General features: G+C 44.8%; 2 protein-coding genes and 1 long non-coding RNA gene across 4 annotated transcripts in view; 1 reads left to right on the top strand and 2 right to left on the bottom strand.

The window, feature by feature from the left end:
- LOC8040541 (protein bicaudal C homolog 1-A) overlaps positions 1-6,130 on the bottom strand; it is a 35,116-nt gene extending 28,986 nt beyond the window's left edge. Inside the window, exons 1-3 of one of the 2 annotated variants that reach the window (XM_042292466.1) lie at positions 5,894-6,130; positions 3,329-3,375; positions 3,173-3,242 (exon numbers count right to left, since the gene is read on the bottom strand). In XM_042292466.1, coding sequence (XP_042148400.1) covers positions 3,173-3,242; positions 3,329-3,375; positions 5,894-6,032 — 256 coding nt within the window. In that variant the 5' untranslated portion in view covers positions 6,033-6,130. Of the gene's footprint in view, positions 1-3,172; positions 3,243-3,328; positions 3,376-3,685; positions 3,753-5,893 lie in introns of those variants that run through there. The other variant, XM_042292467.1, reaches the window with a different exon arrangement.
- Positions 6,131-6,343: 213 nt separating this feature from the next.
- LOC121048215 overlaps positions 6,344-27,418 on the top strand; it is a 40,373-nt gene continuing 19,298 nt past the window's right edge. Inside the window, exons 1-2 of the long non-coding RNA XR_006078096.1 lie at positions 6,344-6,426; positions 22,654-22,822. This is a non-coding gene — a long non-coding RNA (uncharacterized LOC121048215). The remainder of the gene's footprint in view (positions 6,427-22,653; positions 22,823-27,418) is intronic.
- LOC8040537 overlaps positions 6,590-27,418 on the bottom strand; it is a 131,708-nt gene continuing 110,879 nt past the window's right edge. The window contains exons 41-58 of the mRNA XM_029994005.4: positions 25,445-25,821; positions 24,735-24,900; positions 23,798-24,049; positions 22,594-22,794; positions 21,982-22,226; positions 21,783-21,878; positions 21,475-21,687; positions 19,008-19,123; positions 18,740-18,894; positions 16,067-16,257; positions 15,217-15,390; positions 13,965-14,126; positions 13,426-13,584; positions 12,310-12,609; positions 10,507-10,708; positions 9,392-9,597; positions 8,821-8,937; positions 6,590-8,045 (exon numbers count right to left, since the gene is read on the bottom strand). Of these exons, the coding sequence (XP_029849865.2) occupies positions 8,014-8,045; positions 8,821-8,937; positions 9,392-9,597; positions 10,507-10,708; positions 12,310-12,609; positions 13,426-13,584; positions 13,965-14,126; positions 15,217-15,390; positions 16,067-16,257; positions 18,740-18,894; positions 19,008-19,123; positions 21,475-21,687; positions 21,783-21,878; positions 21,982-22,226; positions 22,594-22,794; positions 23,798-24,049; positions 24,735-24,900; positions 25,445-25,821 (3,364 nt within the window). The 3' untranslated portion in view covers positions 6,590-8,013. The remainder of the gene's footprint in view (positions 8,046-8,820; positions 8,938-9,391; positions 9,598-10,506; positions 10,709-12,309; positions 12,610-13,425; positions 13,585-13,964; positions 14,127-15,216; positions 15,391-16,066; positions 16,258-18,739; positions 18,895-19,007; positions 19,124-21,474; positions 21,688-21,782; positions 21,879-21,981; positions 22,227-22,593; positions 22,795-23,797; positions 24,050-24,734; positions 24,901-25,444; positions 25,822-27,418) is intronic.

Below are 27,418 nucleotides of genomic sequence, written 5' to 3'. Positions count from 1 at the left end.
AACCAAAAATATCACTCACACGGATCGCCGTAATTTTTTGGAAAAGAAGTGTGGGATTGAACCCGGCCGACGAGACAAGGCACGTCACGATTCCCATTCTCTCTCCTCCTCGCTACGTCCCGTCAAGCTGGTGAACCGAAGCGAGGAGGAGAGAAGCGAGGCCACTTCTCCTCATTCTCAAATTCTCCAGGAGGACAGTTACGTCAAAGACCTCGCTTGATCGCGCCCTTCTTTTCCAAAAGTACGGCCTTCCGTTTGAGATATCGATGTACGAGTGATGTTTTGGAGTTCGTAGTGTCCCATTCAACACTTCTGCAGCCTTACTTAGCGAAATCCAAACTTCGGTTCAGTATCCCTTTAAGCCAATGGGAAGTTGTCGCAACCCGCCTCCCCGTGGCGTCTGGTGTAACGGTACAACTGCTAATCTGGGGTCTACGGCGTCTCCCACAGCGTAGCGAATCTAACGATATTACGCGATATCATTTCCGCATGTCGAGATGTTTATAGAGCTTTGTAGAACAGCACCTGTAATTTTTGCTGAACGGATCGTGTTTCGAGTATATCGATGCAGGCTCTGCAGCTAATGGACCGACGGATCATTTCAGCTGCAGATTACTCCTTTGAAGACCGACAGTGTAGGAACTAACGCAGCTCGAGGCTAACCTTTCAAAACTGGCAGTAGAGAATAAGACGAAACCACTTCGACGACGCGCGAAAGATGAACGAACTGACAGAGAGGGAACCTCTTGTCGGAGCAGCAATGTGTCGGGAGATCGCGAGCCAGGGGGACGAAACGGAGAGGGAAGGGGAAGACGAAAGGCAAAGTTTTCTCTAGCTTTTCATTCCCCGCAGTAATTGTCGAACGGAAGAAGTCGCCGGCGGCACGACGAACAACGCGGCTCCACGAACAGAGCAGACCCCCCAAAAACAAGCAAGGAACAAGCGGGAGAGGAGGAGGCCAAGCGACGTCTGCCGCGCGATGCACTCCACTACGCGGCTCGGGCTAGAACAGCCAGAACAAGCGGCCGACATTATTCGCGGGGGAAGTCATCCGCCAACGGCTGCCTTGTTCCAAGACGCTGCGCTGCCCCTCAGGCTCAGCTGCGTTTTTATTGTGGAAGGCGCCACGAGAATTCGGCGAGATAGGCGCCATCATATCCCGGACGTACGAACAAGCTCGCCTTGTTGCATCCCCGCCCCCACCTTCAGCGCGAGCCGACCCAAGTTTGGCTTGTGTGCTCGATTGACCTAGCCTAACAAATTGTGCTATTCTGAATCGCGATAAGACCCTAACCGAACGCTAGCTTACATTCATTACATTTATTGATACTGTCAGCCCTTGCACAAAGCTATTACAGGGGTGAAAAAAAAAAAGAACAACAAACATGTACACCCGCCGGCAATGTCAAGGTGAACACCTTACCTGGTTTCTTGCCTGTTTTACGGCTCCCTAACTCAACATCTCAAATGGGTCTTGTTCCAAAACTTGCAGGAGCGTCAAAAGCAAGAGGAGGGCTGATCACCTTCATATCGCTCACGGGTGTACGCTTAGATGCAATCATACACAAAGGTTGCAAGTATGTTGAGATGCTTCGTAATTTCGGCAGTTTACGAAACTGATCACTTCGTAGTTTTGAAACATTTCTTTACACACGCTATAGGGGTTTTAATTTGTAGCACATACAACAATATCAGTGATACGCTCCAGAAATTCATTTAGCGACATAGATGACACAGCACAGATGACACAGAGACCTTATTCAAACATTTCACCTACGACAACTTTCGAGAGGATAAGCCTCAACCTTAATCTGACCGAAGACAAGTCGGAAACTGCACTCTGAACTCGATTGGTCATTTGTTCATGCAGAAATATTTCACGCCGCGCATTTCACTTCCAGCATTTACGGACAAGGTACGAAGAACAACTTTAAAATAGGCTCGCCCACCTAATCACACATCAACACGTATTACGTGTCGAAAACATCTAAAAGAAAACCCCTGAAGATCTTGAATTATGCCAAAGTCAGTGATCAGCGGCGTATCAACTTGTTCTTGAGTGGGGGGACAAACCAACCAACCCCCTCCTCCCCCCCCCCCCCCCCCCTCCGGGGCCGGGGGGCGGTGCCCTCGGGCGCCGCCGGTCAGTGTTTGCCCTGCCCAGTGGCGGCTGTTTCAGGAAAGGGGGGGGGGGGGGGGGGGGTCAAAACACCATACCTTGCCCCTTCCCCCCAGTCTGAGAGCTGGGGGGGGGGGGGAGGCAAGTGCCCCCTTGCCGCCGCCCCCCCCCCCCTTCCCCCCCCGGTTGGTATGCTCATGTCAGTGATCCTACATGCTTTCCTGATATACTTGTGCTCCCGCAAAGGAAACACTCCTACAGGAACGTTATTAAAAAAAATTTTGGAAAAAAAAAAACCGTTCCGCGCAAAGAAAATAAATTTTTAATTTAGCAAATGTCGTCAGCGTGAAAAAAAAAAAAAAGAAAGCCGGGATTACATTGTTTATACCATCGTACAAAAGACAATCTGTAAACAGATTCGAACGCGAGTCACCGTGAAATCCGTACTTCGAATGACGCGTGGCAGTGAATTCAAGGAGAAACTTGGGCACGCGGCATTCGAACCAGGGATACTGCGGTGTTCGCAGACTGCCTTTCTTGTGATGCACGAGCAGTGTGACCCCACACCGGCTTTAGGGGTTCTAATCAGCACACATCAAAATTGCGCGTGTGTTCGAAAGCTCAGCAATTCAGTAAATCCGATTCACTTTCGATACTACGTACAATCCACCCTATGTTACTAACATGTGCAAAACTGGATATCTCGGAAACCTTACCCGTAGTATTGTAGTAGACACGGCAGTGTTTCGGTACTTCCCCTGCGCGAGTGCTCGCGCACAAACGTACTGCAAAGCTCGCGCTCAAAGCTGCGCCTCTGGTGGCGCCTCCTTTGTGGGATCTAGCGTATTTATATTCACGGCCATTAGCGTGACCGAAACACATTCACAGGTTAATTGGTGCGCCTGCATTTTGCACCCGAGACTTCTGATCTGTAACACGGTCTCCTGGCTGAAGAAGGCATATATAAATAAGAATATCCTTTTTAAGTAATCTCCAAATTCTAGAGAGGAGAAACTGTCGAAATTAAGAATGAAAAGCGATTCACCTACTCACCCTTTTTGGACTTTGCTCCGATTTTCAGCTTGGTCGGCCAGGAGATGAGAGTACCCGTCGTTTCCATAATCTACAACCACCGCAGTCGGTTAGCCAAGCCGCGCACAGTCACCGAGTCGCGAAATGCTCTAGTTTCTAAAAAAGGAGACCACCCACCCGCCTAAAAAATCCATCGGCCATCGTCGGCTCTCCAGAGTCGGTCTCTAAAACGACACAAACAGCAGAATCGCAACTCAGAAGAGCAGTCGGTCAGTAACACCACAGGCGTGCGAGACAGACCACCACCAGACAGGAGCCATCGGTCCGCACTGGCACGCTACCCACCACCGCACAAAAACACCACCACACACTAAAACAGAAAAACTTCGGAGAAAACAAAGCCCACACACAGCACGAGGTCTGCGTCCAACACAAATCACCAACTCTCCAAATAAAGCTACAAAGTATGAAGAAAAATAAAAGGGGGAGACTAACAAAGCGGACGAAACAGTCGAACTTAGCGGGGCAACTTACTCGGAACGTCACACGATACTTTGGAAACCGCGCGGGTCGTTCGGCTGGTTCGGCGGCGGGCACATGGACTTCGTCAGACGCTGGGGTGCCCTCACCCACCCAACGCATCCGAGGGGGCGGGTCACAAAAAGGACAAGAGACTTTTTTTTTTCGGTTATGTGTGTTGTTAAAGCGCCCTTCCCCTCATTCCATCAGAGCGAGCGTTCAAGAGATAAGGGAACGTGCGAGCTGCTTACAATCATCGTGTCATTTTTCGATGCTCTTGTTTGCAAAATGACACAAAGTCACTGCATAGGCGTGCACCACGATAACGTTAAAAGCGCGAGCTTTGATCGTGCGTGCTCGAATTAAATATCATAAAAGCACCTTATGAACTGCTGCTACTATCTGAAAATCCAAATGCGAGCTGCAGTAAAACGTGAGTGGTTTACTTCGGCCCGTACAAGTGGATACCTCTGTGCGGGAACCAGATGGCATATATAGAAACCAAACCAAGAGCCTTGCATGCACAGAAGCAACAAGACGGAAACGAAATGCCTTTGATACCGAGAGCGAAAGCAGGCATCCCGAAACTAGATTAGGTGTCGCGATTATAATGGCGTAGCCAATTTTGAAGTGGGCGTCATGTAGCCCTCTGAAGTTAAGCAAGCGCTATACCGGACGGGTGTTCACAGGAAACTGTTACAACATTCGCAGATAACCTAACATCATTTTTAATTCGCCCGGGGACTTGCACCAACATTCCCTAAACGATTAATTGCCTGCTTGCGTTGAAGATCAAAACTCTTTTCACCGAGATTACCCGGTGCACGGCACGCACAACACGCAAAAACTTCGACGTCTTTTTTTTTTTTTTTTTTTTAAATAGAAGTTTCGTACACAAAATTAACCAATTCCGACCAAGAAAAAAAGCCGGGCACAAAACCTAGCCGCGGGGCCGACTAATGGAGGGAAACAAGAAAGTCTGGAAAACGCATCTGCGAACTTTCAGCCAGAGAGAGAGAGAACGAGGAGCGCACTGTTTATTTACTTTGGCGAGCGGGTCCTCGGTCGAGAGGAAGTGGTGTGAAGGCCTCTACAAAGTAGTGAACGGTACAAACGGACTCGTAGCGACGACGACGAAGGGACGCGGCAAGCAAGCAGCACAGCTGAACGAAGCCGCCGCAAGCAAGAAGAGCATGCCGATGAGCACCCGTCACCACGGGGGTCAACAGCACATGATTCTCGAAGGCTCGTAAACTTCGTGGTCGAGACACAATGTGCCTGCCACAAAAAAAAAAATAAGGGGGTGGAGACCTGCCAGACTGGCGCTGAGAAAGCAGGGATTTAGACAATTCTGCTCGGAAAAGTTTCAAGACTTCCAAGTTAATGTAAACCAGATGCTCCGCCACGGTGAGAACTTGATTCACACGCGCAGTTAGATCACGTATGGTGATAAGAAAAAAATACTACAGCTTCTAGAAGAGCCTGTCTACACTCAGGTTCAGTCGAGCAACCCAATGATTGAGTGGGTCGCTTTGGATTTCAGCACCAGAAACCATCGGTCAAGTCGTTAGTGTCGTCGTAAAACAACTCAATCTCATTCGTAGCTAAAAAAACATAGTTTCACCACCACCATTCGTACGTAGGGCCCAATTACGGCTTGAACTCGCTCTGCCGGTGACTTACTGGAATGCGATGGGTCGGGAGGGCAAGCCACAAGCGAACGACGTTTTTGTCTTTACGACGCTTACACCCACGTTTTTTTGTCTGGGATTCAGTTTGCGAACGACGCTGACACATTGAAGGCTCTCACGTGCTAGCTGCAGAGCCAATCTCGTTAAAATCTGTTGCGGGTTGCGAACCACTGTTCACCTTGTTTTCAAAACTCGCAAAGGAATTTCACATCAGGACCGAGTAGTGCTTGCCAATACGATTCGTGTTACACCCCTTCAAGAAAAGCGCAAACTCCCATGAAAAAGTGGATATTTGGATTTCGCGCCATTTCTGTAGTGAAGTCGATGCTCTGTCAGCCGCAACAGGTAATAATAATCCGACAACCCACAGCGAGCAAGGCTCTGTTCGCAGGGTATGTAACGCTGCTGTCACATGATACACCTGTTGCTAACCCTAACAATGCTGAAAGCGGTATGCTACGATGTTTCATCAGAAAAAAAAGTTTGACGGTGACAGCGGAGTTTCAAAAAGTTCTTGGGAAGCCGCGCTTACCTTGGAGCATCTCTTCAAGTTTGCGTCGGTCAACGCGAACTCGTTCCACAAATGCGTTCGTTGAATCGCTGTCATCCTCAACGATGCTGGAGCCGTCAAATTCGGAAGAGTGTGTCGAAGTTATTTCTAATGCCTCCATGTCTTATTTGCATCCCCTCGCGCCCCTGTAAACTTTGCTCAAAGAATTCTGCGCCTCACTGTTTTATACCAGCATCTCGTTTTGCATGGGCGTTCAGTGTATTCATCCGCCGTTGAGACTGCCATTTTTATATAGCATATTTTCTAAAAAAAATACAGTGAAGTTAACTAATAAAGTATTTATAGTTTATTATCAATAATTTTTATAAATGTTTTAAGGATAGTGTATTTTTAAGTACTTTTAATAGAAGACCTATTTTCTTTCGAGCTATTATGAAAATAGTCCGTATTGTTCCAGTTTGGTGAGGCGGTCGGCGCGGCGTCTTTGAAGCGGCTTGGCAGGTGCCTGTGTCGGCGTGTTTCGCTACGCATTTTACGTCGAGTGCACCTTTAACGTGAGTAAACCAATTTTATTACATTGGCACTATGTGATTGCGGTTTTTGACTGCAAAAATCTCTTCTAAAGTGGTTTGCAATAGCTCTGTTGGATTTGTCACCTCAAGCTCGATCACGTTGTTTGAAGTGGCATTCGTAACGCATCAAGATGTGGTTACTTCTAAAAAAAAATATTTTATTGTCTCACTCCATACCCATACTTTGGGGTGATACAACTCATCAAGAAAAAAAAAATCAAACAAGATTTGCTGTACAACATACATACATACGCACGCACACGGCATAGTAACATGGCGATAGTTTAGTGGACCAATCATTCTCAACCAAGACGATGAAAAAAATAAAAGGGGGACTCAAAACTGTGTTTAGCTACAGTGCACAAAAACGTGCACAGAAAACAGTCTTACACCTAGCATGTGCGTCAGAGTGTTAAATCTGCTCGTAAAGAAGTTGCATCACAAACTGGAGTACATCATTACATTAACTGTTACTCCAGGCAACACATATTTGACGCTTACCACCTTAAGAAACAGCCCCCACTACTATTTTTTTAGTTCGTCAACCCCATCAAATACTCAATAGTCACCCATCAACAGTGTCATTGACTGCTCACAGCAGGGACTGCAAGCTCAGTACAAAAGGAAAATGGGCACACCTTTTTTTTTACCACAATATTTACAGAAACAGAAACACATCTTGTAAAGACTGGAATTAGCTGAAGTGGCACAATCAAGAGTTTTGAGAAACCTATCTACACAGAAGTTGTAGTAGACCCCCTGTTGGCAATAAAATAGGCTATTATATACACCTCTCCTTCTTGTGACCGAAATTATTGGGGCATCTCGCATCAAACACTATCCCACAACGTGGGTTTTAGTCTCAACTTTGATCAGTTGGCATAGTCCATAGGACGGCGTGTTCCCTGGGAATAACAAACGGGTTGAGCATAGACATCACTGTTTGCCACGCCATCGAGGGAGAAAAAGCTCTCTTTTATAAGTTCAATTAAATAAACTAAGCGTAACAAAACAGTTGGAAAAGGAGAACGCAACATTCTGCTACCTTCTTTCAGAGTCAGTAGCTTGATGTGTAAAAGAAAAAAACAATGTAAAAACAGCAGCACTGATAGTTTCATAAATGCCGAAGCACTAGGTTGCCACAGAGGTGCAAGGCATGACACTGTTGGCGCAAACACGACATTCATGCTTTTCACTCTTTATTCATACAGCTTAATGTCGAACGAAAAAAAAATTTGCTGCCAGTTAGGGTCCAGGATGAACAGATTCCACTATGCCAGTATATCTGATGGCAGTCGTTCGGCAGTGACAGAAAAATAGAAAAACATGGTGATCGTGTTTGTGCTGACTGTGTCGTATTCTGCACACATTGAAATGGATTTGGTTGTAGAATGTGGAAGCACTGGTAGTGGTTCTGGCACGGTCATGCGGTTGGTGGCTTGGACGGCCTATAGGGTTCGATGAGAAAGCTGCTTCTTCAAATAAAATAGGAGCATATCAAGGAGACGTAAATGAGAAGTGTGTTCCAGGATGCTGGATGGTGATCTTTTTTCATGAGGATGGATAACTCTATTGTCCTTGGTCTTCACTGTCACTTGTGTCTGAAAAGAAAACATCAGATTAGGAAGCTGCACTTGTATGTTTGGAAATTTGATTTGTTAGAACTTCTGAAACTTTTGCTGGTGACTTTCACAACACTTTGACTTGCTGACAAAGAATCAGGATTTAGTCTTAGGTTAAGTACTGCATTTCCTTAAGCTATGAGATCATTCCTGCAAGAAATGTCAAAGCTTTAAAGGGGTAAAAAGCGAAACTTAAACGGATAGATTATTCTTGAAATGTAATGCTCATGGGCTGCTTAGTATATACATCAAGTTTCACTATTTTTGGAGCTCTAGTAATTGCAACAATCAATTTACGAATGCTTGTCATTTTCATCTGGCGACCAGGCATCGCTGCTCGAGTTGGTCACATACGTGAAAAGCTTGATCACAAATTGGACAAAATGGACTTGAAAGATCGGAAACTAATTTTTGCAGGCGGGCAGTGAAACAAAGTCAGTAGAAAGCAGAGTTAAGGATGCGGAGAGAGAGAGATGTGGGAAGGAAGTATGCAGGAGAAATCAGCTTTAACTATGTATGTGTAGGATCATTTATGTTTTACATCCTGTTGCACTCGTAACACTGCGAAACTACGCAAAAAGAAGCTTTTATAACCCTCAAAACCTTCACAGCAGCTGTTGCATCTTGTGGGACCTCTGACCTTTATGAACTGAAATGACTCAGCTTGTTTTTTTTGTTTTTATTTTTACAATGGGTTTAGCTCTGGCCTGGAAGCTCCAGATAATGTGCGAGACAGCACAGAGCAAGGGCTCACCTTTTTTGCTGCCCTGGTACTGATGCCGGCGCAACCTGTCATACAGGTCTTCTTTGGTGCCATAGATGCTCGCATTGCTGCGGCCCAAGGTCCCGCTCTTGCCGTTGTGTAGTCCGTCTAGGGACAAAAAAATGTTGTTTTATTTTGGGAACACTTTTTCAGGAAGCTAAATCTGATGATAAATTTCCATTATGTTATCTCGTAATGTAACTAACTGAAACCTGCACTCAAACGTCAGGCTTGTCACTAAGTGTCAGTCTTCCCATGCAACAGCAGTCATCTTTGACATAGAAGTAGTAAGGGCTTATGCACAGTACTTATGTAGATGGAGCAAGACTTATGAGCAATGCTCATTATGCTCATTTTACAATGCTGGTATGCAAGTTGGCCATATAACATATACTCCCCAGAAGTATGAAAATTTAAACTAGCATGTTTGCAAACAGTTCGGAGGATGAAAGTGTAAACTACATGGGACAAAGAGATAAGTACACACATTGCAAGTCTGTTAGATGTTTTCTGAATATGGGAGGTAGGATTGGGGAATTTCGTTAGACAGGCTTACACAAACCTTTCATGTAGGTTTCGTTGTAGAAGTTTGGCATTTCCCATCCGTCGTCGTCATCGTCGTAATAATGGGCGTAAGTGCTGTGGTGAGAAGGCGCTATACTTTCGGCATACGGTGCGGGTGCTCCATAGTAGAAGTTGGACTGGGATCCGCTGATGTCCATGGGAGGGGGCTGGGGCAACTTCTTGGGCTTATTCTTCCATGACGTTCTGTACAGAAGGGGAGCACCAGATTGCCACAATTGAGGTGCATGAAAGTTGATGAACTTCTACTGTGAGATACACTCCTACAAAATGCATTTATAATTTGCTTAGATGGTTTTAAGTGACTTTTTGGGGAGGCCACCCTTTGATACCTGAAATAATGCTGCAGTTTCTTATAAACTATTATAAAGGGAGGCTATTCGTTAGTACAGTAAAAATCTTAAAGCTTAGAAGAGTAACTCTGCTGAAAATTCTGCTCAAATTGAACCATCCCACCTGGGCTCGGCTACCACACAGCTTGTTCATACAATCCATTCTGCTGGCAGCTGCTCCTGAATGCAATATTTGCTAAAAATCATGTTTATATGTAACCATACCTGGGGGGCTATGGCTTAGATATATGAGCCACTGCATCATTTAAATAAATGAATAAAAACACAACAGTTGCCCTTCAAACTGAAAACAACAGCCTATATTGTGACCATTTGCATAGTTTAACACTTGCACTTAATTTTATTCTAGGATTGAATTGCTTTGCAGTTGAAGACAATGCAGAATTGGCACATGAAAACTGCAGGAACTCTAGTGGATTGCAGGTTTTCTCTCCATATATCAGTGTCAATCCTCAGATCATGCTTTGTTTTCTTTGTATAGTTGCTTATATACTTTGCTTGATTGATTATCATTTGTAGTAACTTGGGGCACATCTAAATGCAAGCAATGCTTCAGATAGTTTTCGAGAGCGGGCAGCAAGATAAAAATTCTGAGCAGTTTTTGTCTGGAACACCAGTGGTTTGATGTTCATGAAGGTGTGTTCTGTAAGCTGCTGCACTTCTGAGTGGCACATCTTTAGTCTCAGCACATCTTCAGTCAGCTCGATTTTCTACTGCTACAAGAAGGCCGAAAGACACGCACCTGACGCAGATCATCCAGATAAGGAGGACGATGAGGATAACAAAGATGACTGCTCCGGCAATGCCTCCCACAATGTAGACAAACTCCGATTTCTTTTCACACCGGTCGCCATAGAAGTTGCCCTGGCACGCGCATCGTGGCTCGCTGGTGTCCTGGCTGATTTCGCAACGGCCTCCGTTTTCGCAGTAGTCCTCGCAAACACCTGGAACATGGTGTAGTCGCAGAATCTGGTATCAGTTTCAAAGCTCCCTGAGAATATAAAAAAATGTTGCAGCCAAAACAACCAGCCCAAACCCTCTGAACTGCAAAATACCAATGTTTATTTGCTTTAGCTGTTTCTTTAGACCAGCGATTCTAAGGTCAGTAAAGACATTTTTAGTTCTTACAAAGTGCTCACTCAACAAGTCAAGCTGAGCAGAAATATTTTTTTTTCTGTCTCTCTTCCCAAGTGCTTAAAGGGGCACTGACACATCAAAATAATTTTTTTTTTTATTCTCCGAAACGATCGAAAGCGATGCCGAGACATTACCCTCAAAGTTCAAAACTTGGGAATTCAGTATTTGTGAAGTAAAAAAGCCATTTTCAAATATGGAATTCGAAGTTCCCGCGCGATTCGCACCGGTGCGACGACGGCAAATGTTACGGAGTCCTGAGAGTCCACTTTCTTTCACGACTCCGTGCTGTTGCCATCGCGACCCAAAGCAAGAAGGAAAGGGGCGGCAAATAAGAAGGCCGGCAGACCGAAAAAAACAAAAAACAAAAAAAAAAAACGGTTTTGAGTGCTGTTGCCTGCCCAGGCAGCATGTTTTCCAAGGGAGGATACCAATCTAAAAGATGACATCACACCGGACTTCGATTTTCGGTATTTCAAAAAGGAGAACCGTAGTGCATTCGCAATTGCGTTAAAAAGCATGTTTTGCGATTGCCGTTATTAAATGTTATAGAAATGTCGCCTACAAAGCTTCTAAATTTCAGGATTTTTGACATCACAAATCAAAAGAAGCGAGGAGGTGAGGAGTGACAGAGGAAAACGGTAAAAATAAAAAGGCGCGCGCGCGCGTAAAAAATTTTCTTTTTTGCGATGCATTTTTTTTTTTTTTTTTGTGTGGCTATGACTACAACTTGCATCGTTTTAGACAATAAAAAAAAAATACGACCTTTGGGGTGTCGTGTTCCTTTGAAGTCAGGGGGGGGGGGGGGTCTTGGGAGGGGAGTTTGGATAGCTCTAGCATTGGTAAAAATACAATCATAAGTGGTCCATCTTGTAATCAGAAATGTTAGGATTTCCTTTCTTCGTTTTGTTGAGTAGCCATCTCCAGAGAGAGAACAACTATGTTGTGAGTAGCTATGTCGACTTCGTGTGGAACAGAATGGCGGATGTCTCAGGGACTCTATTAATTCTGGACGAGAAAAATAATCGGAATCCACGTTGTTGGTAGGTTTTGTTTCATGAGAAATATGCCAAGTTATGCACGCACTCTGCACCCCCCCTGGGGGTGTGTGCCTGAGTTTAACCGAAACAGCTGTTGATGCCGAGTCAGCTCTCTTTTTCGTCCAATAGCGTCTCTTGGTTTTGGTCATCGTTGGGGGTGTGTCCCTCCCTCCACACTTCTAGCTTCACCTCTGGTGGCCTCATGTTACCTCCAGAAGCTTCCTACCTCCATGGTTCTAAGGGTTGAGGTTTGCCTGATAGGTGGCACCAGCATGCACTCTCGTCATTAATGGTTACAAACGAGCACAACACACTCAAAAGCAAACGCGCGAAGCAGCTTTTAGCCGTGCAGCCCGCCCACAAACACATACCGACACACTCTCCCGAGTCGTTGTTGGGCCTGAAGCGAGGCATGCAGCGGCATTCGTGGTCCTGCTTCTCCTCGACGAAGACGCAAAAGGCGTGCTCCTCGCAGTCCCTGAGCTCCCCGTTGACCAGGCAGGGGTCGGAGCATTGGCTGCGGCTTGTGGAGCCCACGCCGTCCGTGGTGGTGTCTGTGGGGCATGCCTTGCACTCCAGGTCCCGCTGCTCCTCGTCCTGGTAGCTGCCCTTTGGGCATGGCATGCACTGCTCGTTCGTGCCGTTGAGGTAGTGGCCCACGCGACACACCTCTGCAAGCAGACGGTAAACAGGCGGTGACCGAGCGCACGGGAGCACAATGCGAACAACCCCGATACTAGAGCTGGGCATTGGTTAAAATTTTTAACCCGATTAATTGCTACCCTTTAATCACTTATTGAATCGGCTATAGCTGGTTGTGTCAACCGCCAGCCATAGTATTTGAAGAAAAATATGTATAGAATTTGACATTTTTACTATGTAATCGTGGCGGAATGTACAGCCTCATTTGAAACTGGACGGTGTGATGCCCACCATTAAACCAGGCAAACAATTTTAAATATTAAATATTTTACACTATTATTATAAGCTTAACTATAATTGCCCTGGATGACAGTTATATGGAATGCTAAAGTTCTTTACCATGAAAGTGAAAGACAACAGTGCTGCCCCTAAAAGGAAAGGGCATTTTTATTTTTTCACATATTTGTCCAACTGCGAAACCAATTGTTTAGCTGGTTAAAAAAAAAAGTATTGCAATTAAAGCATTAATCGAATAATTAGAAGGTTAATCACTAAATTGCCGAGCCCTACTGCAGACCCGACCCTGTCCTACAGACAATATGCCATACTGCCGAGTCTAGGTTTTAGGTCGCTGAGGTGTTTGCCTTTGCTAAATATTTTTTCATGTTGGCGTCTACTCGTTCTTTTGTGAGAAATCAGCCAATTTTGGTCCTATATGGCACCACACAGTTAGTCTGGGATCTTCGTTTGTCTTCTTTCTGTTTATTCTCGGCCAGTTAGGGTGCTTCCATCCACCCTAGAATTTGAGACGAACGAGCATTCTATTGTGAGGACTGGGTGCTTACCGAGGGAGCACTGGTCGATGCTGATCGATCCAAAGTTTGGAGTTGTCCTGCCCGGCGGGCACTGGTGGCAGGATGCCATGCCTCTGGTTCTGTAGGATCCTCTGGGGCAGGGGTCGCATTGGCCAGTCAGGGAGAGCTGCAGTCCCGCGGCACACTCCTCTGCAGGGACAAACGACAAAAAACAAGCCTGTCTCATTCGGGGTTATTGCTCCATGGTGTGGGCTCTTGTCATGTTTTGTCTCTCTTTATGTTTCATTGTTTCATCTGGGTTTGCTACTAATGGTGGATCTGTCTTTATGGCGACGAGAAAGGTTCTAGATCTCTGGCTTTTCAAATCCCGCACATAACCAAATATAATACTTATATAGCAGCGCAAACCTTGAGGTGGCGATGGGTTAATGAAATCTTTGTGAGGTGATTGCAAGAATGGCATACCACAGCAGATATTCATAGCTTCATATCTTACTGTTATACGTGTTCCTGAGAGGTCAAAGGTCTGCTGTGATGGCACAAATGTAGCCAAGATTTGTTGTCCTTACCTCTGCACTCCTGAACTGAAACTGCCTCGTTGGTTCTTGTGGTGAGACCTGGCCCACAGGACTGGCATGAGAAGGAGCCCTCACGGTGTTGATAGAGCCCATAGCCACAGGAACGGCACAGTCCCAGAGGTTCATCGAAGAATTTGCCAGCTGAGCACCGTTCTGCACGTGGCATATCACAGCAATGTAAGCAGGACATAGCCAAAGATCTCTGTGCATTATTACGAGAGGTTGAGGGGATAGTCTAAATTATCTTCAGGATGATGTTGGATTATTTTTGCACACTACAGTGCGATCCACTTGTGTCGATACCACATATAACGATGTACTGCTTATAACAATCAATTTCTAGAGTTTCTAGACTAGAACTGATTAGTTTCTAGTCCAGATGCAATGATAATTGGTTATAATGTTAAATTTGTATGTTTTCTCATTATCGTTATAAGTGGATTGCACTGTATACAAAGCTAAGGGACTTTGCAGTCCTGAAATTAACTCATGATGGCTACACCATATAAAAGGTACTAATACCCAATGCGTTAAAGAAAAGAAGCGACATTCATATTGAATCCCTTTTAAGCGATATCTTACCCCTGTCATTTTTACACTGTTTGCTCTCCTGCTGTGGTCTTTAGTTTCTTACTATGTTCATTCATACTTAGTTTGTATTATATGTTGAGAGCTATTTACACATCTGCATCTCTTCTCTGGGCTGCATATCACATGATTAAAGGGAAGCTGAAGAGGTTCATGAAAAAAAAAGACCTAGAGGTAAATTGTAGCATAATTTTGTCTTATAAATTTAAATATCACAAGCATTTGAGTTGAACATATCAATAGATACTAGAAAAACCGAAAAATCAAACACTGGGTGTGATGTCATACCCAGAGGTTTCAGCTGCCTTATGCATGCTGCTTGTGAGGGACCGCAAAGTAGCGATTTTGACTGCTTGGGTAAGGCTTGCAGAAAGTGCAGAAACGGTGAGATTTCGGTGTGTTACGTCATGATTCCCTTCTCGCATTGAACGCGACAAAAAGGAGGGGCTTCAGCGCGACTTTTAAAGCGCTATTGTGGCAACTTGGCTCATCAATCTGAAATACAGTTTTGATATTCATAATCCTGGAGGCCAAATAAAGACGATTTAAGTGTTTTTTTCTTAAATACAGAACCACTTCAGTTTCCCTGTAACTCAGTATAAGGCATCTGACATATGCAGAGAAGACCAAAGGGCATTTGAGGAAAGAAGCTCACCTTTGCACTGGCCAGCGGAGCGTGCTCCAGGGGCCGACGTAACTCCCTGCTTGCCAGCGATGGTGGGGCAAGGCTTGCAGGATGGCTGGCCTACATCGTTCTGATAGAATCCCACTGGACATGATCGGCACGTCTGGGTGGCATTGTTGTAGTAGGTGCCCAGGGAGCATTTCACTGGACCATTCAGAGTGAAGGAGCAGGAGTTAAACGTCGATCTTGCTTTGTCTACTTGTTGGACTTTGTAATTTGGTTGAGTGACGGAGACATGACCAAATATACAACCTATCACTTGATTGTATAGTGTGTTGCTGTTCAGGAGTGAAGGTTGTGAGTACAAGACTTTGGCAGGTTTTGAGCCTGCTTGAGGATATGGGCACCCATGGGTTTTCTTACATTGTCTCAGAACTTTGCCCTCAAACATAATATGTCTGAATAAAAAAAAAAAAAAAAATCTTGAAAACTTTTTAGAGCATAGTTAAAAGAAGAATTGATGTAGGTGCTTTTATTTTTGTAATAATTCCTGGCTTCCAGATGGCATACCTTGGGTACCAATTTCTCATTTCTATTTGCTGGGCAAGGTGCAGCTGCTCATGTTAGCGCAGTTGAATCCTCAATTATGTTTAAAAGCAACTGAGGTTGGTTGCAGAATTCATCAATGTCACACTTCTGCCAATTCAATTAGTTGCTCTTTTATTTCTATTTTCCTGCTCATTTCTGTCTGGCCCAGCAGGAACACTATTTTGCCATTCTATATAAACCGCATTCCATAAAATGTAATTTTTTTATGATACAACAAATCGTCTGTTCGTTTATTTTCTTTACACCATCAGGAACTCATCCTAGTACTCACCACAGAATGGTGCAACAACGACTTCTCCCGCCGGGCATGCATAGTCGGTGACCATGTTGAGGGATGTTAAGTCCGGAGAGACATTGGGTAGGGTGTCCCGCACATCAAAGGCACTCTGCTGCAGGACAGCATTCTCCACTATCTTCTTGACTGTTGACTTCTCTTGGGTGTTGACATTCACCACTGGGTCACTGTTGGTCATATGGGGGACATGGGTTCTTTGTAGGGAGGTGCTGACGGATATTGTCGAATGCAAGAGCTCGCTATCATACAGGCTGTTTTGCGAAATGCAGGCTAAACTTTTCTCTTGGAAACTATGCATTGCACAGGAAAGAGATGGGTACCATATTTATCAATGCCATTCAAGCTATTTATATGTGTTTTAAATAACTAAAAGAAAGGTATGGTACCAGCAAGGATATTCGGATGAGAAGAGCTTTTGGCAAAAGAAAAAAGTAAAATCTGGATATATGCAATGTTCTTGCCCATTGCATGGACATGACATATCACTGAAAGATTACTCCAATGTTACTGTATTTTGAGTTAGGCATAGAGCATTTAGCGTTGGAAAACACTTAGTTGGAGTCAAAGTAATCACCTTGCATACTTCACAAGCAGTCTTGGGTAAGTTACTTTCAAAAAGTAATTCGTTACAGTTAGAGTTACTTTCAGAAAAAAGTAGCGAAGTTACCGTTACAGTTACCGCAACAAAAGAGTAACTCGTTACAGTTACAGTTTTAAAAAGTAACGACGTTACTTTTCAGTTATTTTTCTATAACACAAAAAAATTAGGAAAAACTAGAAAACGCCCCTCACCAAGTTTTATTGCATAAAATTAAAAAAAGTATGCTTTTTACTTCATATTGTAACTTAGCAGAAGTTGCTTTTCGAAATTAGTGTTTGAAAATTTTTACGCCAGAAATTTTACATCAAAATACGAAACATGCGCAGTGTGGTGTACTGGTGGTAATCAAAATACGAAACATGCGCAGTGCCCTCCGCGTGTATCATTGTTTCATGGTTGATTCACCCTATTAAAAAGCGTTTTCACACACACACACACAAAAAAAAGAAAAACCACGACATAGATAGTGCTTCAAGACACTAACATGTAAGTGTTCAGTCACAAAGTACAAGTGCATTAGTAAAGATATCTAGATTTTTTTTCATGAAATCTACACGTGGCTATATTCGGGTCGTGACTCGAGAGAAAGAACGTATGCAGAAGTTTGTGCAAGGCCAACTTGACACTCGAAATGTCGGAATAAATAGACGATTTGAAAAGTGCAAGGAATATCTAAATTGTACTCGTTCAGTGATATATTATTCATAAAACACTGGAAAGTAACGACAAAAGTAACGTCATTACTTTCATCGTTACCTCAGAAAAAAGTAATAGAACTACAGTTACAAGTTACATTTTAAGAAAATAACTCGTTACAGTTACAAGTTACCAAAAAAGTAACAAAATTACAGTAACACATTACTAGTAACACGTTACTACCCAAGACTGTTCACAAGTAACATTAACCCCTTGCCTACTAATTTTTTTTTTCAAGAGACGTACAGCAAAATTTTGTTTTGAACGGGGACTTTGCATTAAAATGAGACAAAAATATTTTCTCGATTTCCAGGTTTCATATCTTGCTCTAAATCAGGACTTCTGGTCCAAGTCCCACTGACATGCAGGCGCCGAAGTTGATAGAATGCTTGGATTCACATCGTTTTCATTTCTCCTGTCACTGCCCATCAAACTATCGTCCAATTCCTAAAAATCGGAAAGGCCGAAGGATTCGTCGTCACATACGCCTGAGCACTCGTCCCATTCAAAAAGAAAGTTTTGTATCTTTTTGTCGGCTAAAGTGGACCTCTGCACCAAAGTCATATTGTTTTAGCATAAACGCTCACAAGCGACTGCTTTTTTTTCTCGGCTAAATGGAGCATTCTCTCTGTCTGTCAAACAGCAAAACAAATGAGTAAATTGACCAAGGTAAATGGAACAACATGGATGGTTTTGTCATCTGCCAGAGAGCGCGCTAAACAAGTGCAGAAACCAAAACGTGAGTCACACTCGTGGTCAGGCTTTATAAGGGGCGGCACGTGTGGCACCCATTATTAGAAGGCAAGGGGTTAAAGTGCCTATTCAAGATTGCCTACAATCAGTTGCAATTTTACCTTAATTTTTAATATTGTAATATTAATAGAACATAGCAACAAATATGATCCCCCGAAATGAGGCTTGATTGTTGTACCCTAATACTTTTTTTAATAAAATATGAAGTGTTTAGCAATACAGTATTTTAGACACCCAATTCAACGACCTTGATATTTAGGTGGTTTGATAGTGATAAAATAAAAATACTAATGAAAAGCCAAACATATTTGTTATTTGTGCAGAGCTAAAGAATCAATCTCTGTGAGCAGTTTTTGATAAAATGACTCAGCCAAATTAAAACATGGGATTTGCAAGTGACAAGAGAGAAACGGTTATTCAAATGAAGTGTGAAAATATTGGGATATTGGTCTAATTGGTTAATCTCCTTGAACTGAGTCGAAACTCAAGAAGTTGCTGAGACAAAAAATTCGAAATGTTTCTGCCAATGCTCAACAAAGAGGTTTCAATTCATATTTCTGAGTAGCAAAGAACACCGAGCAATGCTGGTAAAGACTTACTTGTGGGCCGGGAAGGAGACCTCCACATTGTACACGTCGTTGTCATCCAGCTGGCGTCGAACAATGCGTGGGTGCTTGTTGCAGCCCACCTTGACTTGGATGCCATTACACGACCCAGGGGACTGGTCCACGCAGATGCGCCAGTTGCGGTTCACCTGCATGCGGCATGTGCAACCATTTTTAATGTTTGTACTGGCAAACATTCACCACCATTAAGTGTCGCTCTCATGCTGAGAGGACTCGCTCTGGTGCTAGGATCCTTGCTCACCTGAAGAAGGCTGTCGAGGATACGGGAGTGCAGGATCTTCTTGCCAGAGTCGGAGCAGACGACCGACGACGGGAAGTTCATGTTGAGGCGGAAAATACGCTGCGCGGGCCTCTTTGCTGCAGTCGAGGGAGGAAAGGCAGCTGTTTTATTTCAATGCTCAAATAGCATTCAGCGATTACAGTATACCATGTTTATGCCTCTTGATTTCAATGCACGCCCAGTTTTTATACCCATGAATAATGATTATAGCATGCCCCTATTTTGGGATTTATATTTAATTCAAATGCGCAGGCCGTTTCTAGGTAAATTTTTCTAAAAAAATGAATTCCCTGTAATGCCAAATTAGAGCGCAGCTCTTGAGGAGGAGGAGGGGGGAAGGGTATACCCCTCCTCCTCATCCCTACCTTCTCCTCCTCTTTCCTTATCTACTCCTCCCGTGCTCCTCGCCCGCCTCCTTCCCCTCTTCCTCCTTCCCCCCTTCCTCCTCCTCCTCCTCCCTTCCGTGCAGTGCATTATGGGAAACATCCCATAATGCAGCGCGCGCGTCACCGTGGTGCATTATGAGACGCTTCCCATAATGCACCGCACAGTTACGCGACGGCACCGACGGCGATGCCAACACCGCTCAAGTTGGAAACGGGCGCCTAAGAGCTGCGCTCTAAAATTATTTTGTGCATTAGAGTTGGGTAATAGAAGATATGCGAAATTGCTCGGAACTTTGGCAACACGAGCACGAAAAATCCGGTTGGCCATCTTTTTTAGATTGAACTCGGAGAGCTGGAGCACCGCGTGTTGATCAGCCGTGCAACCCGCCAGAGGAATGACGTAAGGATGGCATTTTTTGACGTCAGACCATAGCATGTGGGGAAACAGTCTAGAAGCTTTAATCTACCTGTCCTTTCTGATGATACGTTCGCAAACTTGTGCACGTCGACAGAGACGTCGTCTCGCCAGCAGAGCAAGTCATACATGCTCGCCGTCGAAACATACACGCTGCTTTCATCGGTGTCGACGAACGTCTGCAACTCAAGGTATACGTAAACACTGTTGCATACATGAACATGGACCAAGAGGTGGCATTTACTAAAAAGGCTATTTTAGAAACAACGTCATGATCTAGAAACAGATCGCTTGTACGCGTGCTCATTTGAAATCAGGAGCACCCTACTTCAGATTGAGTCGCCACATTTACTTTGCAGGCACACCACTACTTTTGCACTGTATGTCCCATCTCACAAATTGTGCTCAGTGCACCTGAAGGCACGAGTTTGAGGGCGTGGCTCTGCAGAATTCGCTGTTTGCATGAGAACACGCGCACACACTTTCAAAAGCGTTGTGCTCGCAGCTGCGCCGGCACTGAAGACGGCTTTGAAGTTTATTTGCATTTAGGACGTCATTGTGGCATTTCAGTGAATTGACAAGTTGCAGAGACGCGAAACGGTAAAATCATTTGTAGGAAATGCATGCTCCCAACAGGCTCCCACTTTGCTGTGAGTAAGGCTTGCTGTAGGAGCAGTAGCTTTGCGGTGTGGGTTACCAGCGCTCACAGCCACCGAAGGGTAACAAAGGAGCTTACAAGCAATGGAGCGCTTCACTATCAGAACATTGCCGCAATTTAAGGGACTTATTGCGAATGCATCACGGTAGAGAAGTCATCAGGATGGTGCCGTTAGAATTACATCCTGCAAGGTTGCAGTCCCCAAGGTACATAACTCCTGTGCTGTTGAAAACAGCTGTGCTCTTTCCTGCAGTACACTGCATTAGCGATAGATTGCATCCTTATGATCACGCTGCTAAGTGTACAGATCACGGGACTGTTCGTGCGAACATGACATCCACACTTTTTTGCGTTATCTTCGAAGAACAGCAAATCGAAAAACGTAATGTTTTGCCACCCATTTTGCTTTCTCCAAAGAGTCCTCAAAACATGCATAGTTGTAGCTATAGGCTTTCATGTGTCAAGGTAAAAGTGGAAAAACCGGCAATGGTTTCCTTGTGCTAACTGTTCAAGGACCACTCAACGTTGTCCTTATCACTTGAATAGTATTTTTAAATTAGGTTCGCCTTTGTGACACATACAATTGTTCCCATTGCTGTCGGTGACACCACATTGCTTGCAGACAGGTAGTACACAGCAATTTAATGGCATCCAGCTGGTGGGAAAAGAAGATTGTGGAGCACATGCCAGCGCGCACCAAACCGTCTGGCCGCTTTTCTCGACCTAATTAAGATGGCGGATACAGTTCTTCTCATGCCTAATAGTTGGCGCCATGCATTTTGCATATCTCCTATTATGGTAGTTTAATTAAGATAGTATGTTTCATTTCCGCTAACTTAGGTTGATGCTATCTCATTTTTGCATCCAACAAGCTCTACAGATGTCGCTAGAGGTGCCACTAGCGTAGCACAGTATTTTCTTTCTATAGTTTGCTTTTAATTACCAGCGACCAAACTCAAAGCAGCTTACGCGAGCAAGCAGGGAACGTCAGCTGTTCTCCAGGGCTGTCACTGGGTCGCCAGAAGCCTTCTGCTCCGCACACATAGAACTCCGGGATGGGCTGGCTGAATTCCTGGCCATCCTCACAGCTGATGGTACACATCTTGAACCTGCTACCCGGTCCCCAGTCAGAGCAGTGGCGCTGACCACCCAGCGGAGGCGTCGGCAGAGGACAGAATTCATCTGCAATAGGGAGGAGTATATGCTTAGCCGCTCCTATGGACTTCTTCATCCTTGCACTTGCGAGAGTCTGTAAGCAGCTGCAAAAGTTGTCTTACTAAGGACGTGTATCCTGAAGTCGCACTGGGCCGCGTTTCCAGCCTCGTCGAGTGCGACGTAGGATAAGTCGTACGTTCCCTTCATAAACGCTTGTCCTGCAAAAGAGCGACCAATTTTATTCAAATACTTCTCACTGATTTCCTGATATGAGCATTCACATGCCAAATGAAAATTAATGGTACTTGGCCGTGAACTGACCTGTCCTAACATTGTTTCGTTCATACACACGAAGCGTGCCGTAGTCGTCCGAAAACCGGGGCTCTTCCCACTGGAGAACGACCGAGTTGTTGGGAGTCACCACCCACATGTCGGGAGGGCAATAGACAGTCTTGGGGGGCGTCTTGTCTTGATGACGGACACGGCACTCGTCGCCCGTGAAGCCAATGCCGCACACACGCTGGCCACACTTACCCGGGCCTTGCCTTTCTACAGTGCCGTCCACCCTAGAACAAAAGTGCGAAGCAGTTTAGTAGTTTTCTCTGTGTGCTAAGAGAGTAGAAATAAAGGTGGATAGAAAGGAGCATATCATAACATAAAAGCATGGCTGCAGTATGGAATAATTAAACACGTAATGAACATATTCAGCTCGCAACTCTTTACGGAACTCTCATTGCTTAACATGATTGGAGTTGGGCTTTGCTCCGGCAGCGTTAGATTCTCCAAACATTCTTTTGTTTTGGACATGGTTATTGTCTCTTCCACAATATAACGAGATCTCAGCTGTAGCCTATGATTGTACTTCCCTGCTAAAAGCTGCCACTGTTCAATCTGTTGCGGACTAAACACTGATTGAGAGAGAGAGTTACTGACCTATCGTAGCCAGTCCACCTGAGCAGCAGCCCGTCAAATAGAACCGGGGCGTTCTTGCAGCTGCGGAACTGGTGCGGAATCTCGGAGGTGAAGTCCAGTGCACGATTCCAGACATTGACCCTGCTGATGCGTCCGTGGAAGCCACTGCCAGCGGTTGCTTTGTCTTCTTCATTGAGAGGGGCGCCCAGGCTGACCCATCCGCTGCAAACCAAGTTTTTCCTTTTGAGAGGTAGGCCTCAACAACAGATTTATCTTTCCACTGGTTCAGTCAATTCAAGATTTTGGACGCATGATGATTGAAGTACCATTTGTGACAGAAATTGTTCAGCCTAGGCGACGGTATCTCTTTATCTGCTTTGTGCACATGAGTTTGTTCCTACCTGATTACATCATCTTGAAGGGAACTTAATTTCAAATTAACTTTGAATATGGCTGGCTAACCTTTCATTTATTTAGCACGAGAAATGAAATACTAGCGGAATATATGTCTCCTAAATCTGGGCTCGTATACATATTTTGGCAATTTTGAGAAGAACGAGCAAGTGCTGAACGTTGTGGAAGTAAAACCGGGAGACCAGAAGACACCCAGACCATTCCCAGTACCCTGGATCCTTTATTGTTCACTTTGTCCTCCTTGTCCTACATTTGTCCTCCTTGTCCTACATTTCATGCGCTCTTGCCACGTGGGCCTCTCCCGGCCCTTCACAGCTGTCACATCGGATCTCCACGCTTTATGAGGGTTGACTCTATATGTGGACATTTTGTTCACTTTAAATGTTGAAAAATATATAGTTCTGCTTATACTTGGTATGCTGGGGCCCTAATCTACACGGTGGGACGAAGCGGGACAAAGAGCTCGGGATATTGCCGCCTGCTCCGATTGGTCAGCGGCGTGGTGCTGACCATTTGCAGCATGCAACAATGTCCCGGTCTCTTTGTCCCTTCATGTAGGTTAGGGCCCCTGGAGTTTGCTCCAACTACATATAAAACAAGATTGGTTTCAAAACTTATTACTGTGGCATGTTCTGAGCTTATCTGGACCCTGTTCCAGTGTGCAAAAGAGAGGCCGGACACTAGACGGATAACGATTTGTAGGTGCACGAGACAAGCCACAGCTAAGGAAGAAGCAATAGAAGCACAGTGAAGGCAGACAAATGATTCCATTTGTCTGCCTTTCTTAGCATAGGAAGACACTGTTACGTACAAATCTGGCAGTTGTTCATCGTGAATGTAGCCTGTGACCATGCCAGCCACAGCGGTGTCCGTGATGAGTGTGAGGGTGCCCTGGTTGCCGTCCCAGATTACCACCAGATGGTGCCACTGTCCGTCGTTGATGGGCACGTTGTCTAAGTAGGGGATGTAGATGTCCGAGGTCAGGTCTGGGAACAGCGATACCATGATGCCCGTGTCATCTGCCATGACCAGCTTGCGCTTTCCAACCGGTAGGTAGGGTGACCTGTACAGAGAGAACCTCATTTACTTTAGGTTTTAGCGATGTAGTGTGTGCTTTGCTTCACTGATTGGGTAGCATCTCCAGCAGCTTGTTTTGGTCTGGCTTTAAAGACTGACAGATACTTAGCACTTTCCACTTTTGCGTGCTTTCTCCACTTTAACTCCCTCTCTCTCATTGACCCCTCCAGCTCCTCCTAGAATATGATCTTCTGCCTTGCAGGAAATTGAGGTTGTTAATGTATCTTTGAGCAGTACCATTTAAAATCAGGAAATGGCATTAAACCTTATAGGGTGGGTAATAACAAGATATTTCCAATGTAGAGGGGTAGATTGGAGATAGGCTGCCTTTTTTTTATGCATAATTGTCTCAGCATAGACATGATGTTTCTGAAATCACCGCAACTTCTCATGTGGTACATGGATTTGAACCCCACACCGTTTGTGAAATCTCAAATAATTGTATGTTTGCTTCCTTTTTTTTTTTTTAATGTGAACTTCAATTTTGGGTTAGAGTAGCATACTTTTCCTACATTTTTCAGCTTCATTTCTGTTACGATTTTATGGGGGCTGAACCTATTTGGTATGTTTTTCGTGTTATATGACTATAGCAAAGATTATGAGTTTAACACAATTTAAAACAACGCATTGTAAAAGCCAGAGCAATAGTAGGATTGGGATTGTCTTCATACTCGACACTGTAGAGGGTGAAGAATGATCCAATGGAACTGGGCGTGTTGTACTGAATCCACATGGCGATGGTTAGGCTGTTGGACCCCAGTTCAAAGGATGTGGCAAGAGCTGCACTTGACGAGCGGCTTTCGTCGTTGATGTACAGGTCGTAGTCTATGTTGATGGCTGCATCAGCAAGGAAATTGGGGTATGTTATAAATATGCTCTTTTATTGGATTGCACTTGCAGAAATGAAATCAACACTAAATAATTTATCCGAGTGTTAAACCGGTTGTACTACAAGCCGATTAACTTCTTAAAGATATTTCGTAGCAAGTTGCATGGTTTTTGTTTTTTGGATGACTGAAATAGAAAGCTAGATGCACATATGTGTTTAGTAGGTGTGCATGTTTTCTTAGACATGTGTTATGCTTTTCCCAGAGAGCTTCAAAACCGTTTTTGCAGTTGTGTCTTGTACCTTTTGCCTGTAAAATGGAATATCCTTCTACAACAGTACCTTTGGTTACATTATGTGAAGTGTCGGTCAATTCCTAGGTTGTATCTACTTAATGAAAATCACTATAAACAGAAGCTTACAGTGAAAGGGCTCAACAAGCTTCTGAACCAATAGCGTTACAATAGATTTGCAGAGCCACACTCTAAACCAAGATGCACAAGCCTGCACTTTTTCGTTTAAAACAAATATCTGGCCAGCCGTAAGAACACTTACGTTTGCGGCAGTCCTCTCCCGTGAGGTTGAAGGGACACTTGCAGTAGAAGCTTCCCGTGAGGTCAACACAGGTGGCGCTGGGTGGGCAGGAGGACGGGGTGCAGTCCTGGATGTCGTCCTCGCAGTGGGGGCCCGTGAATCCCGGTGCGCACGTGCAGTGGTAGGTGCCCCCCACCTCGTGGCAGGTGGCACCATTGCGGCACACGTCGGCACACGCCTTGTGCTCGTACTGGCAGCCATGACCGCTGTAGCCCGCGGGGCACGTGCAGTTGAGGCCACTGCCAAAGTCTCTACAGGTCCCTCCATGCGTGCATGGGTTGCCAATGCACCGTTGGGGGGAGGTCTGGCAGCGCTTGCCATCAGTTCCCGAAGGGCAGCTGCGACGGGAAGGAAGTAGGGATTAGGGAATTCTTCTTGAAGCTTCTATCACCGTTGCCAGGACCTTTTTTTATTTTTTTAACACATATTCTGAGGTTGCTGCGATGTTGGATGTCAGGGAAATGGATTGTACTAGTGTTGAGCAAATGTTAGAATTTTAGAATAGTAGTTTCGAATACTAATATGCAATTCGATATTCGCTTGAAGGTGAACTGTGATACTTGTATTTTTCGAAGTGTTGATCGCGGTAGCTTAGCCACATTGAATGCGCTTCTTACCAAGCATCGAGGCACTGTGGAGAAGCAACACTCGCGGAGCTGGCCTCCGCGGCTGTTGCTTCTCCGCAAATCACCAGTGCTCGGTGACAAACTCACTCAAAGGGCTGAAATGCCGCAATGAACATTTAGAAAAGTACAAATACTGCAGCTGCGTGCTTAGGAGAAAAACACACTTTCAAGGTGGGGTGGTGTTTTTAAAAAGAAATTGAAACTTTGTGAATGTTGATATCTACATTGCAGTAAAATTTTTAAGATTAAACTAGTTATTATGCACGAATATAGGTTGAGCAGAGAGGCCCTGACAACCCACGTTAATCATTCGTGACTGAAGAAAGGTATTTGCATATAGAAAGAAAATTTATAAATCCCCTCGATTAGGTATAGCTGGACATCTCTATGGGTCCAATTTTGTGTAAAATGTGTTGTTCAATTGCCATCCCAATGTATATAGGCATTGGACTTTCTAAGGCCACAGTCAAATAATATAGATAGATTAGAATTAGCTTAGAAATGGACAAGTGAAAGCTTGGGAACAACCTTCATGAGTTCAGCTGGTATTATTTTAGAATTCACTTCAAACTCAAAATCCACTATTCGCACATGCCTAGATTCTACCCAAGACAGAAAAACCATTTTGGAGATCCGAATTGTGGACAAAGCCCATTGGGCAGATGTGAAATGTCTCATTTGTACGATGCAGCCTTGCCTGAGTTTACACCATTTGTTTTTCTACAGTTTGATAGGGTCAGTTTTTTACAGACACCTAATCGATTTGTGAGATGAATCAGCTAGAATAAGCAAGCCTTAGTTCGTGGGCTGTTCTTTTTTTAATGTGAAAGCATTAACTGGGGGTCCCATGGAGCAAACCGACGTGACAAGTTTTGAAACCACGCCAAACATTGGCCAAACGGCACCTAAAATTTCCTTTCCCAATAGAACCAAGTTAAACCGATTTCTGATGGGTTATGCTTCTATTGGCTGGCGCGCGTCGTCGAGGAACGAGGCTCCCATTCGCTCTCGTGCAGCGTAGTTGCATAAAACACCACCAGAGAAGCCCTCTCCTTGGCAGCGCAGCGCACACAGTGGCCCGACTGCCGATAAGAGCGATTCGGGCCTGGTGGCAGACCCCGCTTGGGCAAGGGCACGGCCAAGCTCAGCGCGGCGCGGCCACTTCACGAGAGAGCGCGCTCGGCCTTCGGCCGGGGAAACATGGCTGTCCACACCACTACGCCACAGATGAATTAAGGGAGCGGAAGAACGACATTCATGATTTTTCATTCACAACTCATATGAGGTGTTTGGGTGTCCTCGGACTTTT

This window comes from Ixodes scapularis, unplaced genomic scaffold (assembly GCF_016920785.2).
Source record: "Ixodes scapularis isolate PalLabHiFi unplaced genomic scaffold, ASM1692078v2 PGA_scaffold3__209_contigs__length_174095766, whole genome shotgun sequence".
NCBI classification, from domain to species: domain Eukaryota; kingdom Metazoa; phylum Arthropoda; class Arachnida; order Ixodida; family Ixodidae; genus Ixodes; species Ixodes scapularis.
This window is presented reverse-complemented; position numbering and strand designations above follow the sequence as displayed.